Source organism: Lemur catta, chromosome 14 (genome assembly GCF_020740605.2).
Source record: "Lemur catta isolate mLemCat1 chromosome 14, mLemCat1.pri, whole genome shotgun sequence".
Taxonomy (NCBI): Eukaryota; Metazoa; Chordata; class Mammalia; order Primates; family Lemuridae; genus Lemur; species Lemur catta.
Window position 1 is genome coordinate 66,469,470 of NC_059141.1, and position 18,783 is coordinate 66,488,252.

Here is an 18,783-nt window from a genome sequence, read left to right on the forward strand (position 1 = left end):
TATAGATAATACATTAAATATAATTTATATTAATAAATGTATATTTATGATAGACAATATCTAAGATATTTAAAATGGCCAATTTTTGGTATGTTTTTACAGAGATTATTTTTATGCATATGCAGAGGAACTTTAAAAAGTTCATGGAATAATAGAATTAAAAGATAAAGATAAAAAATATAAACTTTATTTCTCAACATAAGCTCTATCAAGGTCAAGACAATTTTGTAAGTGATGATAACAGCCATTTAGTCCATCTCTAAAGAACTGAAGGTCCTGGGAATTTAACCATGCCAATACAGTCCTTTTTACTTATTAAATGAAGAAAACTGGGCGCCCTTTACAGATTTATTAAGATTAGGAAATGAAGTTAGAAAGAGGAGCCAAATCAGAACTGAAAAGTGGATGCCTAATGATTTCCCATCAAAACTGTAACAAAATTTCCCTTGTTTGATGAGAGGAATAAGCAAGAGCATTGCCAGGGTAGAGAAGGACTCTCTGGTGAAGCTTCCTGGGCATTTTTCTGCTAAAGCTTTGACTAAGTTTCTCAAAACACTCTCTTAGTAAGTAGATGTTACTGTTCTTTGGCCCTCCAGAAAGTCTACAGGCAAAATGCTTGAGCATCCCCAAAACCTGTCGCCATGACTTTTGCTTTGGCTGGACCACTACCAACTCTTGGTAGCCATTGCTTCGATTGTGCTTTGTCCTTGGGATAATACTGGTAAAGCAATGTTTCATCTCCTACTACAATTCTTCAAGAAATGCTTCAGGATCTTGATCCCACTTGTTTCAAATTTCTATTGAAAACTCTGCTTTTGTCTACAGCTGCTCTGGGCACAACAGTTTTGGTACCCATTGGGTGTCAAGTTTGCTCACCTTTAATTTTTCTGTCAGAATTGTGTAAGCTGAACCAGTTGAGAGGTCTGTGGTACGGACAATTGGTTGTACTGTTAATCATTGGTTCTTTTCATTTCAGGCACAAAGAAGATTAATTTTTTCCTCAAAAATTGATGTGGATGGTCTGGTGCTATGGGCTCATCCCTTCTTTTTTATTTATTTTGTTTTGTTTTTTAGAGACAGGTTCTCACTCTCTTGCCCAGGCTGGAGTGCAGTAGTATCATCATAGCTCACTGCAACGTCCAACTCCTAGGCTCAAGTGATCCTCCTGCCACCTGAGTAGCTGGAATTATAGGAGCATACCACCACCACGCCCAGCTAATTTTTCTAGTTTTTTTGTAGAGACGGGGTCTCGCACTTGGTCAGGCTGGTCTCGAACTCCTGGTCTTAGACAATCCTCCCGTCTTGGCCTTCCAAAGTGCTAGGGTTGTAGGTGTGAGTCATGTAGCACAGGATTGTAAAACAGCACAAAGACCATGAAGGGCATAGTACCTGCTATAGAATTATATAATCACAGAAGATTATGTTTTACAACACCCAGCATTCCACTGAAAAGACAATTCAGTAATCTTTTTGTCCTTTACAATTTTTCCTGACATATGGTATTGATTTCTGTAGAAGGACTACCCCATTTTATTCAAGAATGGAACTCTGAAGCTTGGAGGGGAAAGAGAACCTGTTCCCCGGCCAAAAAAATGGCCCATTGCCAACATTCTGGCTCCAGGAGCTAATAACATTCCTGATGCATTCATCGTTGGTGGTCCTTATGAGGAAGAAGAAGGAGAACTCAACCACCCTGAGGTGAGAGAGAGTCTGACTTATGCAGGTTTTTGTGATAAACTCAGTGTACTGACAGATGATAAAACATTTTGTGAATTACTAATTTATATACATCTGTCACCTGTCAAAATAAAACAATTACTTGGCAAAATAAAATACTTATTCATCTAATTCTGATGAAAATGCCTTCTGACTTCTTAAGCCCACCAAAATAACTTAAATCAAATTTTCTCCTTATTTTATTTTAAATTTATTTATTTATAAATATGTAATAATCAGTCATAGTTCAAAATAAAAGATTAAGATACACATGGTGAATGTCTCCCACCTAGCCATGTCTTTCCTTCCTAATTCCTTCCTATTTCATTACCCTAATAGTCACCTTCATTATAGTTTCTTGTGTTTTCCTCTAGATTTTTTTTATGCATATAAAAGCAAGTATATGAGGGGTGTCTGGACAGTATCCAGCCATTGTATCCACGTGTCCAGTATCCATAGCTTGAGACTTTCCAGATAGCCCTGGTGTAAAGGCAAAGGAAGACTCTGAGACAGAAGCATTTAGAAAAGTAAAGAAAAAGTTTCCTTACAAATTGTGAAAGGGAGTCAGACTTCAGAAGGACTGGCTCACCAAATAAAAACTAACAAGTACAGTCTTGTCTCCATATACTCAGTGGATTGATTCTAGGACCTCCTGCGTATACCAAAATCTGCACATACTCAAGTCCTGCAGTGGGCTCTGCAGAACCCGTGTGTATGAAGAATTGGCCCTCTGTAAATGCAGGTTTCGCGTCCCACCAATACTGTATTTCTGATACACATTTGGTTGGAAAAAGATCCACCTGTAGGTGGACCTGTGGAGTTCAAACCTGTGTTGTTCAAGGCTCAAATATACTTAAAAGACAGCAACACAAAATTACCAAGGTCACCATGTTTACATTAGTCTGTTCATGATGGAAAAACTGTAGTTTTTTTCATTTCATTCTCAGATTTCAAATGTCATAAAATATCTTCAGACATCAGCATAATAAAAGTCAGGAATAAAACTCCTTTTATTCCTGACTTTTACTTACTTCACAGGAAGTATTCAAACCCTGGTTATTTTTAGAACTAGGACCTATCAGGAAGACACTGCCATTTTTGCTTTATCTTAAGGTATAGAGCATTGTTGGTTTTTGCCTTTTAAATGGGGTACATAAAGTGCTCAGTCATACACACACACACTAATAGATATATACATATTCTTTTCCCATCATTTTTTCCACAAATTTAAAGGTGTGCATACTAGTATACACTGTTATGCAACTTGCTTTGTTTTACTTTATAATGTGTCTTGGAGATTTCCACATTACTACATAAATAGCAATCTCATTCTTTTTCTTTCTTTATCTGTACTTTCTGTATGATGTGGCATTGTATGGACACACTTTAATATAATACTTATTATTATTTATTAATTAATAATAATTGTCTCCTATTGATGGTTTTTGAAATTACCCTCTTCTTTCTTAAAACTATTTTATTACAACACAAATTTGTGTTTCCCTCCTTTCTTCCTTCCTTCCTCCCCTCCACCCCTCCTCCCCTCCCCTCCTTTCCCTTCCCTTTTCAAAGCCAGGTGTGGTGGTGCATGCCTGTAGTCCTGGCTACTCAGGAGGCTGAGGCAGGTTTTGAAATTGCTCAGGCTGGTTTCGAACTCCCGGCCTCAAACAATCCTCTGCCTTGGCCTCCCAAAGTGCTAGGATTACAGGTGTGAGCCACCACACCTGGCAACAACACAAATTTGTGAAGGGCATAGGAAATGGTGTAAATATACTTGCAGATGTTTCTTAAATTAGCAGATAATCATTGGTGGAAACATTCAATAAAATAATTTGTAAAATGAGGGTGGTGAAATTATTTGTCATTGACTCCAAATATTTAAAATAGTACAGGCCAGGCCCGGTGGCTCACGCCTGTAATCCTGACACTTTGGGAGGCCGAGGTGGGAGGATTGCTTGAGCCCAGGAATTCAAGACCAGCCTGAGCAAGAGTGAGACCCTATCTCTATTTAGAAAAATTAAATTAAAAAAAATAAAATAGTATAGATAAGGCTAGCAATATTGGATAAACACTGTGGAGTATCATTGTGATTAGTGAAAATTCATACTTTCCTTAGATTTATCTTTTTATCAGGGCAGACATTTTATTTTATGTATTTAGATTTCATATTTTAGTTTAGGTCATTAATTCTCACCCCTGATTGCACACTATGATCACTGGGAAAGCTTTCAAAACATTAACAATGGACATCCCTTAACCCAGATTAATTATGTAAGAATTTACTTTTAAAAAATATCAATGCCCATCTACCTGTGAAATTAATACCTGTAAAAAAAATCAATGCCCAGGTGTTGATTTTTTGAAAGGTCCTAGATGATTTTAATATGCGTCAAGGGTTGAGAATCACTGATTGAGGTTACATGAGTGAATATTTGGCACTTAGTACTGGATTGATGTAAGGATTATATACATAGTTTATCCTATATACTTTATTAACAAAGTACCTATAGTTTGAAGGTGGTAATAGTAGTTCCAATGGTAGTCATACTTACAGTAGTAATAAAAGGATTGTGATCAAACCTATTAAAAGAATGCCCCTCAGGTTGAACAGGATGAAACCATGGCACACAGAGAGAATAGAAGTTTCTGTCTTATTATTTTATAGGACAGAGAATTTAGGAACCTAGCACAGTGCATGAAGAAAAAGATTGTTTGGGACTTGGAAAGTTGCTGCTATCTTGATCCTCCTTCAGTGATCAGGTACAGAGAGGAAGGGAATATGTCTAACCAACAAAGGCTGTAGGTGGGAAGAAGTATTACTTTTGTTAATTCTATTTATATTTGAGTTAAGGTGATTTGAGACTTTTTCTTTTACCACATCTATATCAGACATTGTGTTCATCTGTTAAAAACAGTGGCATGAAGCTGGGCATGGTGGCTTATACCTATAATCCCAGATACATAGGAGGATCTCTTGAGGCCAGAAGTTTGAGACCAGCCTGGGCAATATTGCAAGACCCCAAACTCAAGAAACAAACAAAAAACAGAGGGACCTAGTGATGGTGGCTTAACAAATGTGAATGCTTATTTCTCTTTCATATGAAAGAAGTCCAGAACTGGTTACACAGTGTCATCAGTTATTAAACAGGCTCAATTTTTCTTCAGTTCTACCTTCCTTAATACATGCCTTCTTTCTACAAGGTTGTCTCATGATTCAATGATGGCTGCTGGAGCTCCAGCCTGCATACTCAAATTCCTGGGGGAAATTTGGAAGAGGGGACTGGTTATGGATGAAAAAGGACACATGCTAGCTGTCTTAGCCCCTCTTACAGAAACTTCCTGGAAATGGCAACCTCTGTTTACATCTCAGTAGCCATCTCAAGATGCAAGGAAGTCTAGAAAATAAAGCATTTTAGTTGGACACATTGTCACATAGGCTAAATCAGGATTTAATTGCTAAAGTAGACCAGGACAGTGATATTGTGCAGGTTACTATCAGTCTCTGTCACAGTGACTTGGTGATTAGGTAGAGATGACAAACAGGATTATCAATATATGTATAATCTGAATGAATAGCTCTGATTTTTAAAAATTAATAGATTATTTTTTAGAACAGTTCTAGATTTATAGGAAAATTGAGCAGATATTTTAGAGAGTTTTTATATATGCTTGGTCCCCGACTTGGTCATGGCATGTAATTCTTTTTATACATCGTTGGATTTGATTTGCTAGTATTTTATTGAGGATACATTATTGCTATTATTACTTTGAACACATAGTTATCTATTAGATCAACTAAGAATAAGAAACACTAAAAATTTATTTTATATTAATTTGTGACTTTTCTTGATGTTCTTTCTTTCACTATGTGGACCTGAGTTTCTGACTCATACCATTTTTCTTCTCTCTGAAGAACTGTTAGCATTTCTTACAAGGTAGGTCTACTGGCCAGTTTTTTTTTTGTCTGAGAAAGTCTATTTCTCCTTCACTTTTGAAGAATAATTCCAGTGGGTACAGAATTTTAGGTTGGTGGGTTTTTTCTTTCAAATCTTTAAATATTTTACTCCACTCTCTTCTTGCTTGTATAGTTTCTGAAAAGAAGTCCAATGTAATTCTTATCTCTGTTACTATAAAGGTAAGGTTTATTTTCCTTCCACATCTTTTAAGATTTTCTCTTTGTTTTTGTGTTTTGCAGTATGATTATGATATGCCTAGGTATAGACTTTTTTTTTTTATTTGCTTGGTTTTCTCTGAATTTCTTGGATCTGTACTTTGGTGTCTGTCATTAATTTGGGAAACTTCTCAGCCATTATTTTTTCAAATATTACTTCTTTTCTTTTTTCTCCTTCTGGTATTCCTGTTATGCCTAGTTAAACCTTTTGTAATTGTTCCACAGTTCTTGGACATTCTGTTATGATTTTTTTTTTCCTTTTTTTCTGTTTCCATTTTAGTTTGGGAAGTTTCTATTCATGTATGTTGAAGCTTGCTGATTCTTTCCTTCAGCTGTGTCTAGTCTACAGATAAGCCCACCAAATGAATTCTTCATTTTTCTTACTGTTTTTTATTTCTAGCATTTCCTTTTGATTCTTCCTTAAATTTTCCATCTCTCTGCTTACATTACCCACTGTTCTTGCATGTTGACTACTTTTTCCATTAGAGCCCTTAACATATTAATCATAACTTTTTAAAATTCCCTATCTGATAATGCCAAAATCTGTGTCATATCTGAGTCTAGTTTGTATGCTAGCTGTATCTCTTCAGACTGCATTTCTTCTTGCCTCTTAGCATTCTTTGTAAATCTTTATTGGTAGCTGGACATCATGTATTGGGTGATAGGAATTGAAGTAACTAGGGTTTGTAGTGTGAGGTTTTTTTTTGTTTGTTTTGTTTTGTTTTTTTAGCTGGAAGGTCTGGGTGTCATTTATTGACAGCAGTTTACACACATTTGTTTTCTTCCCATGGTTGTTTCCTTCAAAGCACAGGCACAGAGCCCTGGGGAAGGGCCGTCTCTGAACGAGGGAGCCAGGAGCTCAGGATGTCTTTGGCAGGCACGTTCAGCCCCAGCAGGATGCAATCCTTCAAGCTGGCATTTTGCTGGGTATTTGAGAGGGACCAAGGTGGGGGGTGGAGAGGAAGTCTTCCACAGACTCGCATCTCAGCCCAGGCCTCCTCTTTCCCTGTCCAAGTCCATCCCAGTTTTGGGACCCTGGGGGGGCAGCAGAATCAGCCCACCCTCCTCAACAGGGGCAGATTCTTCAATCCGTGCCCTGTTCGCACACACCTGCTTCCGCTGGCCGCACAGTTGCAGAGATCAGCCCTATGGGAAGAGACAGACCACTTCCTCTCTGACGTTCCCCGGCACCTCTCCCCCGCTGCATCTGCGCTGGAGCCGCCGGGAAAACGGAGGCCTGCCTTCGCAGTGCGGCCGCGCTGCCACCGTCTGCCACCTGCGCTCCCCAGTCCGTCACACACACTGTCCTGCCTTTGTTCTGCCAATTGCCACTGCCTAGGCCGGAGCTCCAGCAGGCCTTGGACGGGGACCCAGAGCGAGTCTGCGTAGGCACTTGGCAATTTTTGGGAGGGAGGTGGATAAAAAAGTAGGTGAGTGTGGGAAGAATGAAAGAGCTTCATCTGATAGAGTAATTAGAGATCTGAGGTGATTTTACTTTTATTTCCTTCACGTTAAGCCAATCATGAGATTTCACAGTGATTTCTGGGTGGGCGCAGGAGGAGGTGGCGTTCAGCATCATCAGGGCTGTGGCCCTGCTGGCCTGAGGAGGCACAGGCAGGGTGGGGGCAGGGTGGGCTCCCTCACTGGGGCAGCTGCAGGAGCACAGACTGCCCCGCCCGCGGCAGGTAGTGTGAGGTTTTACCTTAAGCTGGTTAGAAGCTGGGCTATGTTTAACGTTTGCTGTAGTTGTAAGTGCCTGAGGCTTCAGTTTCCTGCCCCCACCCCCTGTTGCCTGTGGGTTTGCCTGAGAACTCCTTTATAGAATGTGTGTTTTGCGGCCCTCCCCGTTGTAATCTGCTGTTATTATGTTGGAAATCTGTTGAAATGGTGGCAAATTGTTGGGGAAGGGAAGTGTTTTATAATCCTGTGATTAAATCTCAGTATTTTAATGGGTTTGAGTCCCCGGGCCCTGACTTTCAGAAGTGTTTTGTAGTCTTTTATTCTTCTTCTCCTTAAATGAGACAGGAAGTCTAGACAGAGATGGAGTTGTCTGATTGCCATTCCCTCAGATCAGATAAGGCTCTGGAAAGGTAGTTTCCCTTAAAGGTCAGGCCTTTGATATTGTCAACTTAAAATCTTGAGACCACACATTTAGAAAGGAGAGCTTTATTTCTTATACAGGATTGCAGAAAGCTTTATTTATTATAAAGGGTTGCAGCCTGCAGAGACCAAAAGTAGGCACTTCAAAAGACGAAGAATGAGACAGGAATTCATGCTGAATGGGATAGCTAAGTATACATATCCAACAGGTTATAGGAGGAGCTGTGAACATTCGCAAAGGGGCGCACACACATGTGTACTAGGCAAACATGCATGTTCCCTACATCCCATGTTCACTTTGGGGTGCAGATTTAGCATCTAAAGGCAGTAAACTTAGGCTCTGTGCATCACAAGGTGAAATGAAGGACACAGAGGCACCCTGTGCGCAGCCTCTGTGCACCAGCCAGACCAGTGCGTGGTTGATGGTCACCTATCAGGAAGGAATACCGGTCAGTTGTTGTGTTGAAACTGCAAAAAGGGAGGGGAGTCTGGCCGCAGTGTCAGGTGGTGGGTTAAAATCAGCAGTGGAGCAAGCCTTTCAAAAGGGCTAGTTTATGTTTAACTCTTAGGAAAGAAAATCTAATGACAGTTATCAAGGGGATGATATAATAAGGTATGTCCAACCTCTGATCCCATCATGGCTGGGAACTCAGTTTGTTTCTTTCTTTTTTTTTCCACAGAGAAGGTTTTGCTCTGTTGCCCAAAATGGAGTCCAGTGGCACAATCATAGCTCACTGCAGCCTCAAATTTTTGGGCTTAAATGATCCTCCTACCTCAGCCTCTAGGCATGTACCACCATGCCCTGCTAATTTTTTAAATTTTTTGTAGAGATGGGGTCTCACTACATTTCCCAGGTTGGTCTCAGACTCCTGGCCTCAAGCCATCCTCCTGCCTTTGCCTCCCACAGTGCCGGGATTATAGGAGTGAGCCATTGAGCTCATCCAGAACTCAGTTTTTAAGGTTTCTCTTGTGTCCCCTTGGCCTAGAAGGTGTTCCGTTCTGGCAGTTGAGGGGCTTAGGATTTTTTTTAGTTCACAGTATGGAGAATCCTATGGGCATATTTCAAAATAATTACATATTCCTTGTCCATGCCCGAAACATGAAGGGGTATTTCTCTTATCTCCACCACGAGAACCTCGTAGGGCTCCTGGATTTAAAACCCACGAAAGTGTGAGGACCCTTAAGACTGGACCCCCTAGAGTTTTTAACTCCCTCCTAGTCCACACTCAGCCTCCAGCAATTTGTCAATATTAGCATTAAAGTATTAATTTTTCTACCAGTTACCGGCTTCAGTGGCTTCTGCCGTCTTTAAGCTGATTGCAGCTGTGATCCTCTGTATTTGTCTGTCTTTCCAAATTTCAGGTTGGCAGTTTGCCCTATGACTTCAATTTTATGATGAATCTAAGAAATGTTGATTTTTTATTTCACCAGCTTTTTTCTTGTTGTGAGAACAGGAGAGACTACTTCAAAGCTGTGTCAGAGTTGAAACTGGAAGTCCCACTCCATTGTCACAGTAGAAATAAACATTTTATACCATTTGCAAACTTGTCTATTGCTTTAGAATAAATCATTAGAAGTTGAATTTATGGTGAAAGATTATGGACATTTTTAAGGCTTTTGATTCATGTTGCCAGATTGCTTTCAAAAATGTGCAGTTTTCCTCTCCTAGCAGTCGAGTAGGAAGATTATTTTTAGAATTTTATAGATTTTGGAAGGTTTAAAAAACCACCAACCTAATAAAAAGTTATATATAGAGATGTGTATTCCATCACTTTCTATGAAAGAAGACTATTTCCTTTTAACCTAAATTATACTGACCCCAATTTTACATATCATGTTAATGGGCTGATTTTTTGATTTGCAGTTTTCAGAAGCAAATTATTGATTGCCGGCTTTGGCCTGTAGAGATCACAAGAGTTCCTCTGGTTGTTGTACCCAAAGGGAAAGCTGGCAAACTTGATAAGGTAAATGTGTTCACTCAAAAATATTTATGTAAGAAATGCAGTATCAAACCCTACCTGTTATTCTGCTTCTAGTTCTGATACCAAAGGAAAACGAGAACTAATATTGCTGTTCTTCCTAGAGTGACCAAATCATTTGCCCTAACCCTTTCTGATTTTAGCTCTGAATGTCTCATGTCCCAAGAAACCCCTCTGTCCTGGGAAAACCAGGATTATTGGCCACCCTAGCTCCCTATTATTCACTAAAAATTTTTCAGGCTTTATTCCAAGATATTCTATTTCTTTTTAGTCCTTCATTATAGTTTTACCATAGGTAAAACCATATGGAATATTCATTTACTTAGGTCAAAAGTGGTTGAATGTTGGCAATATAGTTCAACCCAATACATTTTTCTAAATTTCCTTTAGATTTAGCTGCTTAAAATGTTTTTGTCTGTTAATTAATGTGATAGAGTTCATAGACATATTACTATTCTGTAAAGATATAGCTTGGATGAGCCTTGGCTATGTTGTCTGTTGTTTCACTTGTGCATGTCTGGTCTTTCCTGCTTGTTTATAAACTCCCTGAGGGTGAGGGTGGTATAGTAGACTGCTTTGTGTCTTCCACAGTACTAGCATGATGCATGGCACATGGCAGGTCCATGACAAGTATCTAAATTGTTTGATTGATTTTTAAAATCGATATTTTTGATTACTACCACCATATAACCATTTCTCCCTTTGTAGTCTATTATATGTATTGGCTAAATTTGTTTAGATTTCTAGACCACATAATGTTATCACATGAACCTAGGACTTTTTAATCTAGTTTCTAATTATTATCATTATAGGTGAAATCAAAGAGATTACTTTTAAGCTTGGAATTAAATGTGTTTTCATTCACCAAATTGATTTTTTCCCTATAAAAATTTTCTGTGGCAAACCATATGACCATTAAAAATGATGTTAAGATGTATTTATTACCATGTTCTTCATCTTTGCAATGAGAATTTAGGTGAGATCCAATATGGCGAATACATGATTGCAGAGTGTCCTTTGTCCTCCTTCATCCATGGCAGATATTGCTAATCAGCCAAAGCACTCTTTCCTTCTGAGCCCAGATCAATACGCAGAATCTTTCTCAACAAAGCATGCTGAAACAGCTCCACCAATAGATGAGAATTTAGGCATAAGTTAAAGTGTATTTTTCATCATTGGTCCCGATAATTTGTAAGGCCCCTTTCATTCTTAAGAGTTTGTGAACTAAAGCTAAAAGCCACAACTTCTGATTTCTTTGAAGTTTTTGTTGTTATTGTTTTTTGTAAAGCTTCATTTCTCCTAAGAAGCAACAGGGTGAAATAGATTTTTTGTTGAATATATGTATTCTAAATTAATTTGAGTATGTATTGATACCCAACTACTGCCATTATTATTCATTAACACTGTTTATGTGCATTATCTCAGTGATCATGGTATCATTAAACTGATTTTGAAGATAAAGAAACTGAGGCCCAAAATGTCTATGTAACTGGCCCAAAGTCACATAACTAGGTAAGTATCCCAGTTAGTTTCTAAAACTGGTCTTTGAACTGCTGAGTCAGAGTTCTATACCTTATGGTACAGTACTTTTTAGCACTAACTATTCTCTGATTTTATTCCTTTAGACTGAGGATGAAAGTCAGCTTTCATTTCATGGAGTAGCTTATGTTAATATGGTCCCATTGCTATATCCAGGTGTGAAGAGAATTCGGGGAGCTTTCCATGTTTACCCTTACCTAGACACTACAGTCCATGAAAAGGTAAGAAATATTTGCATAAAAGTTATCATCATAATTTATCTTTTATATATGTGTATACTTATATAGTTAGCACACACATATTTGCAGTTCATGTTTAGAACCAGTTGGTATACTGCGATATTAAATGTATAGCTTCCTGTCACTCTACCATTGGATCTTAGAAACTTCAGGGTAATGAAAAGCCAAAAACTGGAAACAACCCAAATTGCCATCAACAGGTGAACAGAAAAATGAATCGTGCAGTATATGTATGCAATGGAATACTACTTGGCAATAAAAAGGAATGAACTAATGATACATGCAGCAACATGGATGAATCTTGAGATGCATTATGCTAAATGAAAGAAGCCAAACAAAATACAATATATACTACATGATCCCATTTATATGCAATTCTAGGAAAGTATTCTATACTGACAAAAAACAGATTAATGGTTGCTTGGGGACAGGGGTAGAGGGAGGGATGGATTATAAGGAGCTGAGAGGAAAATATTAGGGAAGATGGAAATGTTGGTTATCTTTATTGTGGTGATGGTTTTGTAGGTATATGCATATGCCAAAATTGATGAAGTGGTATACTTTAAGTATGTATGGTTTATTGCCAATTTTGTCATGTTGCTTCCCAGGAGAAAGTGAGGCTTTGTAAAACACAACAGCAGCAGCAACAACAACAAAAACATAGTACTATTAGGAGGGATGTTTTTCAATAATATTATAGATTCATGAAAAACCAATCATCTATTTGCATACCAACTGAGTAGTAAACTAATTCTGTAACAGTATCCTTTGAACCAGAAATCACGCTTATAGGGATTTATCTTAAGGAAATTATTTAATAAGATCAAAAACCCGATACTCAAGAAGACTTTTTGGAATCTATAATAGCAAAAACTAAAAATAAGATTAAATATATAATAATAGAGAAAGGCCTAGTAAATTATGATAAATAAAAATGATAGAAAGGCTGGACGTGGTGGCTCATGCCTGTATCCTAGCATTCTGGGAGGCCAAGGCAGGAGGATTGCTTGAGCTCAGGAGTTGAAGACCAGCCTGAGCAAGACTGAGACCCTGTCTCTACAAAAAAAAAAAAAAAAAAAAAAAGAATAGAAAAATTAGCTGGATGTGGTGGTGCACACCTGTAGTCCCAGCTACTCAGGAAGCTGAGGCAGGAGGATCACTTGAGCCCAGGAGTTTAAGGTTGCTGTGAGCTAGGCTGACACCACTGCATTCTAGCTTGGGCTACAGAGTGAGTCTGTCTCAAAGAAAACAAAAGATGGAATATAAGCCATTTAAAAGGATAACTAATAATGCTTTGTAGATAGTTAAATAGGAAAGAGAATGCAAAAATATTTACATATAGCATAGATCAAAATAAATTTCAAATGAATTTATTAAAATAAGTTCAACGTGAAGACTGTAAAAATAGAAGTGGTTATTAATTAAAGATATGAGTTAAGGAAGACTTCCTAGGCTTGAAAACAATGAAAAATACAAAGTACAAAAAAAGATTTTGTTTACTAAAAATGAAAAGTTTCTACATGTAAAAGAAACCATCATAAACAAAATTACAATATAACTAAAAAATAGGGAAAATATCTGAATATATGTCAGAAAGATAGCTACTATTCCTAAAATACAGAGCAGTTTTTTCAGTATAGAAGAAAAACATACTAACTTTTTTTAAATGAGCGAAGTACATGAGATAGAAGTTCACAAAATAAGGGCCAATGGCCAAGAAATATAAGAAAAGACATCTGGCCTTATTTATTAATCAAAGAAATGCAAATTTAAATAACAATAAGTTATTTTACTTGTAAAATTAGACAATTCTTTAAAATATAATAATACCCACTGGTGGCAAAAGTGTGGTAAACAAGTCTCATTCGCTGCTAGTAGAAGTATAAATTGGTACAAAATCTTTGCAAAAGAAATTTTGTACATATGTATTCAAAGGCTTAAAATATTTATATCCTTTCACATAGGACTTCTAGGAATCTACTTTAAGAGAATAGTTAGAAATGTATCCAGACCTTTCAGCTGAAGATATTCTCTGTGAATCTGATAGACACAGTGTGTCAGAACAGTAGAAAGGTTGTGGGCTTTTATAACCCACTCAGGCAGCCTAGAGTTGGAGTTCTGGAACTGCCATTTGATAGCTGGGTGACTTCATACAAGTGACTAAATTTTTCCCAACTTTACTTTATTCATCAGTAAAATGGAGACAATGCTCGTTTCCTAGAATTGTTTTACCAATTAAATGAGATAAAATATGTAAAGCACTAGGAATGTAGTTGGCACACAAACAGTTTTAGCTGTCATTTTTATTATATACATATGATAGGGGAATATTGTGCATACATTAAAAATTATCCTTTTGAAAATTTTTAGAACATGAGAGAATACCTATCATAGTCTGTTAAATGAAACTCAGAATATAAAAATGATCCCATATTTTTTTCACAATTTTTTAAATATATAGAAAATATTGGAGAGGAACTATTTCTGACTATGACCAAGTGAGGAGGTTGGCAAATCATCTCCCCCAAAAGGCAACTATAAAGCTGGACAAATTGACAAAAAGCCATTTCAGCACTCCTGAAATCAACCAAAGGCATTGACGAACTGGGAAGTAATAAAAGGCATTAAAAGCTAAGGAGTTGGAGCAGCCTGGGGCTGCTTTGCATTCCCCACCCTCACCTTTAGCTCAATTAGTGCAGTGATTCTTTTAGAGCAGGATGGGCAATGAGGACCAGGAACTTTGCTGCCACAGTCAGAGAAGGCTCTCACAGTTTGGAGCAGTGGTTGAAGGACCCATGCCCAGCAATGTTTTCAGTTGAAATGGCAATCTTTGTGGAGGGCCACCAACGAACTTGTAATGAGAGTCCTAGAAGAAAAGATAGAAAGATGTATGAAGAAATGTCTGAAAATGTCCCACATTTTATGAAAACATAAATCCACAGATGTAAAGAGTTCAGAAAATCCCAGGTAGGATAAGCACACAGAGATCCACAATATACACATTTTATAGTCATGTAGTTGAAAGAGCAATACAAAGAGAAAACTGTGAATGCAACAAGAGAAAAAAATTCATCAATTACAGAGAGTCAATATGTCTTAACAGCTGATTCTTCATTTGAAACAGTGGAATAACATATTTGAAGGTCTGAATGAAAACAAATAAATAAACAAACTACCAACCAAAAACAAAAGCAAAATAAAGACATCCCCAGATGAACAAATGCTAAAAGAATTTGTTGCTAGTAAACCTGCCTTATAGGAAATACTAAAGGGAGTCCTTCAGCTTGAAAGGAAATGACACCAATTGCTAACTTGAATCCATAAGAAGAAATGAAGAACACTAAAAACAGTTAAATATAAGTTCATATAAAAGAGTGTAAAAATATATTTTTCTCATTTTTGCTCTTCTTTGAAAGACTTGATTGAATAAAGCATTAATGATATTGATGGGTTCATAACATATATAGATTGAACTTATATGATAGCACCATAAAGGAAAGGGGATAGAATAGAGCTATAGTAGAGCAAAGTTTCTATATTTTACCAGAATTAAGTTAGTATTAATGTGAAATAGATTATGAGTAGTTAGGATACATATTGCAATCCCTAAAGCAACCACTAAGAAAATTATGTACGTGCATACGTATATACATTGTGTGTGTGTGTGTGTATCAGCAAAGGATTTAAATGAGACATCGCAAATATTTATTTAACATGAAAGAAGGTGGTTAGAAAAGGAACAGAAGGCATGTAGAAAACAAATAGCATGGAAAACATAAATCTAAGTATTTCAATATTATATGCGAGCAGTCTAAACATACCAGTGAAAATTCAGAGATTATGAGACTGGATAAAAAAATCAAGATTGAACTATAGGCAGGGAAAGGTGGCTCAAGCCTACAGTCCCAGTGCTTTGGGGGTCTGAGCTGGGAGGATCACTTGAGGCCAGGAGTTCAAGACCAGTCTGGGAAAAACAATCTCTATAAAAAAACAAAAAAACAAGCTATCTGTAGTTGTGTACACCTGTATCCCTACCTACTCAGGAGGCTGAGGCTGGAAGAACATTTGAGCCCAGGAGTTTGAGACTGCAGTGAATTATGATTACATCACTGTACTCCAGCCTGGGCAACAGAGTGAGACCCTGTCTCTAAATAAATTAATTAAATTAAAAATTCAACTATATACTGACAAAGACACAACTTAGGTTCAAAGACACAAATAGTATTTCCCAGTCTCTAGTACTGTGAGAAATAAATTTCTGTTGTTTATAAGCTAAAAAAGAAGAAAAGAAGCACAAATAGGTTAAAGTAGAAAGAAAAAATATACTATGAAAACAGAAAACACAACAGAACTGAGTGACTGCATTAATATCAGATAAAATAGACTTTATGACAAAAAATACATATTATGGAAGACAGAGTGGCATGTCATGATTAAAGTGTCAATCTATCAGGATGATAGAGTAATTATAAATGTATACACACCTAACAATACAATAACCTCATAATACTTGAAGGAAGAACCAACAGAATTGGAAGGAGAAATAGATAATTTGACCATAATATTTAGAAATTTCAGTATTCTACTCTCAATACTTGATAAGACAACTATATAGAAAATCTATGGTAAATATAAAGTTACCATACAACCCAGCAAACCATTCCTAGGAATCTACCCAAGAGAAATGAAAACCTGCATTCACACAAAGACATGGATGTGAATGTTTATAGCAGCACTATATATAATGGCCAAAACTCACAATAATGCAAATGTCCATAATGGATAAACCAAATGTACTATATTTATACAAGGGAATATTATTTAGCAATGAAAAGGAATGAACTACTAATGATGTCATATCCCCAAATCATTGAATTGTGTACATTAAGTGGATGAATTGTATGGCATTTGAATTATATCTCAATAAAGGTGTTTTTTTAAAAAAGGAATAAACCACTGATACATATTACAACACAGATGAACCTCAAAAACATTATGCTAAGTGAAAGAACGTAGACACAAAAGACTATTATATGATACCACTTATATGAAATAGTCTTATTATACAACTTTCCCAGAGATGTTAAAATTTGAAAAAGTTTATATCTTTGAATCTGTGAAACACAGAGACTATGGTAGAGGTGGTAGGATTGTGAGTGATTTTTTGTCTTTATAATTTTTCTTTAATATTGTTGGATTGTCTTTTGAACACCTTTACTGAGGTATAATTGACAAACTGTATATATTTAAAGTGTACAATTTTAAACTTTTGAAATATATATATCTGTGAAACTATCACTGTAATCAAAGATAACAAACGTACACATTACCCGCCCCCCCCAAAGTTCTCTCATGACCTTTGTTATCCCTTTCTCCTACCTCTGTCCACTCCCTCTCTCTAACTCCCCCCTACCTTTTCTTTGGTCTGGACTTTCATTCAGCATAATTTATTTTGAGAGTCACCCATGTTGTTTACTTAAAAAAATGTTGTAAAATTTCTTTTCAGTCACTTATCTGTTGTTTGAATTTTTCTGTACAAAGGTTTTACTTTGAACTTTAATCCTGCCTTATTCTTCCAGTTATAACTAATAGGTCAGTAGTAATTAGATAGATACTGTTTCTTGAATAGAAGTGAATTCTACCACTTAAAGTTAATTTGAAATTATGTGTCAAAGACTAAAAGCATTCTGATGACAAGAGTTATGACATGCCAGAATTAAGGCAACTTGTAAAGTCTTTTCTAAATATAAATAATAGGTCAGGCAGCTAACTTTCTTTTTACCTGTTCTAGAAGTAGGGAAATACAATGAAGCTTTTCAGGTCCCTTTTCTACCTGCGATTGTAAGTGTTGAAATTATCTGGACAACTAAATGATAAAAAAAATACTATGGATTTCTTTCATTGTGTCTCACTTGCCTGTGATTCATTGCATTCTTTTGTCTCTTTTCAGACTAAGTGTTTATTTAGCTTATTCCAGGATACTGGCTATCATTTCATTCAAAATAATAAAATAGGAGGAATTAATTCTCCACTTGGCCAAACAAGTTGTTTCTAAGAATCTGAAAGAAGAGAAAACAGCCAAAGAAAAAGATATAGATGGAAGGCTTAGGCCTGGGGATGTGGTAGGTTGTTGAGAAGGTGATGGTTTTGCCTATTTTATTACATTCCAGAGGCTTGCACTGATTTCTAATTTGGTGAATTGTATTAATATAGTTTGCATTTTGATGCAGTATAAGTATCATTTTCCTGCCATTATGAAGACCATGTAGGAATTCAACTTTTGAGGTATGTTCATTTTTCTTTCAGCAAGCATCTAGTATAAAATCTCAGAGCTCAGATAGGCCGTTGGAAGGTGAACCCCCTCCAAGCCATAATCCAGAGGGACAGGTTACTGTGCATAAAATTTTAGAAAATTAAGTTTAATTTCATAAGACCTGTACTGAGCAAGGCAGTTAGAGTGGAAAATGCTCAGGGCAGGATATAAGTTTCCATCCGTATTTTCTCATGACTAGTTTATGACTTTGGGTAAAGTTGTCTTGTGAAGATTCTATAAAATGAATTGGTGCCAGGTTAACTTTAAGGTCCTTTCCAGCATTAAAGTTTTATGTCTTTTATTAATTCTACCATGTTAAACACTATGACAGATGCAAAGATACACCAACTGCAACATTTATTCATCTGTCCTCAGGACACTCAGCCATCTAGTAGGAGAAACACACATAATGAACCATAATACATAATTTTTATGAGTGCCGTAATAGAGGTACAAATAAAAGTTCTGTGTGGATTCAGATGAAATGAAGATTAATATCTATTAGGATGGGGTAGTCTCAGGGAAGGCTTTGTGGAAGAGCTGGTATCTGAACTAAGTAGTGCAAGATGAAGAGAACTTTTCACCAGATGAAAATGGAGGGAGAGACAGACAGTTCAGGGCCAGGGAACAGCTTTAGTCAAGGCACAGAGAGAATTTGCAAGGACAGAATTTAGGGTACATCTATTAATTCAGTGTATGGTATATAGAGGAATGAAAAGAAAGGAG

General features: G+C 36.8%; 1 protein-coding gene across 1 annotated transcript in view; it reads left to right on the forward strand.

The window, feature by feature from the left end:
- LOC123649755 (cilia- and flagella-associated protein 70-like) overlaps positions 1-18,783 on the forward strand; it is a 47,007-nt gene that overhangs the window by 7,887 nt on the left and 20,337 nt on the right. The window contains 7 exon segments of the mRNA XM_045567930.1: positions 1,516-1,698; positions 4,382-4,476; positions 9,852-9,951; positions 11,592-11,726; positions 17,695-17,772; positions 17,774-17,866; positions 18,051-18,131. Of these exon segments, the coding sequence (XP_045423886.1) occupies positions 1,516-1,698; positions 4,382-4,476; positions 9,852-9,951; positions 11,592-11,726; positions 17,695-17,772; positions 17,774-17,866; positions 18,051-18,131 (765 nt within the window).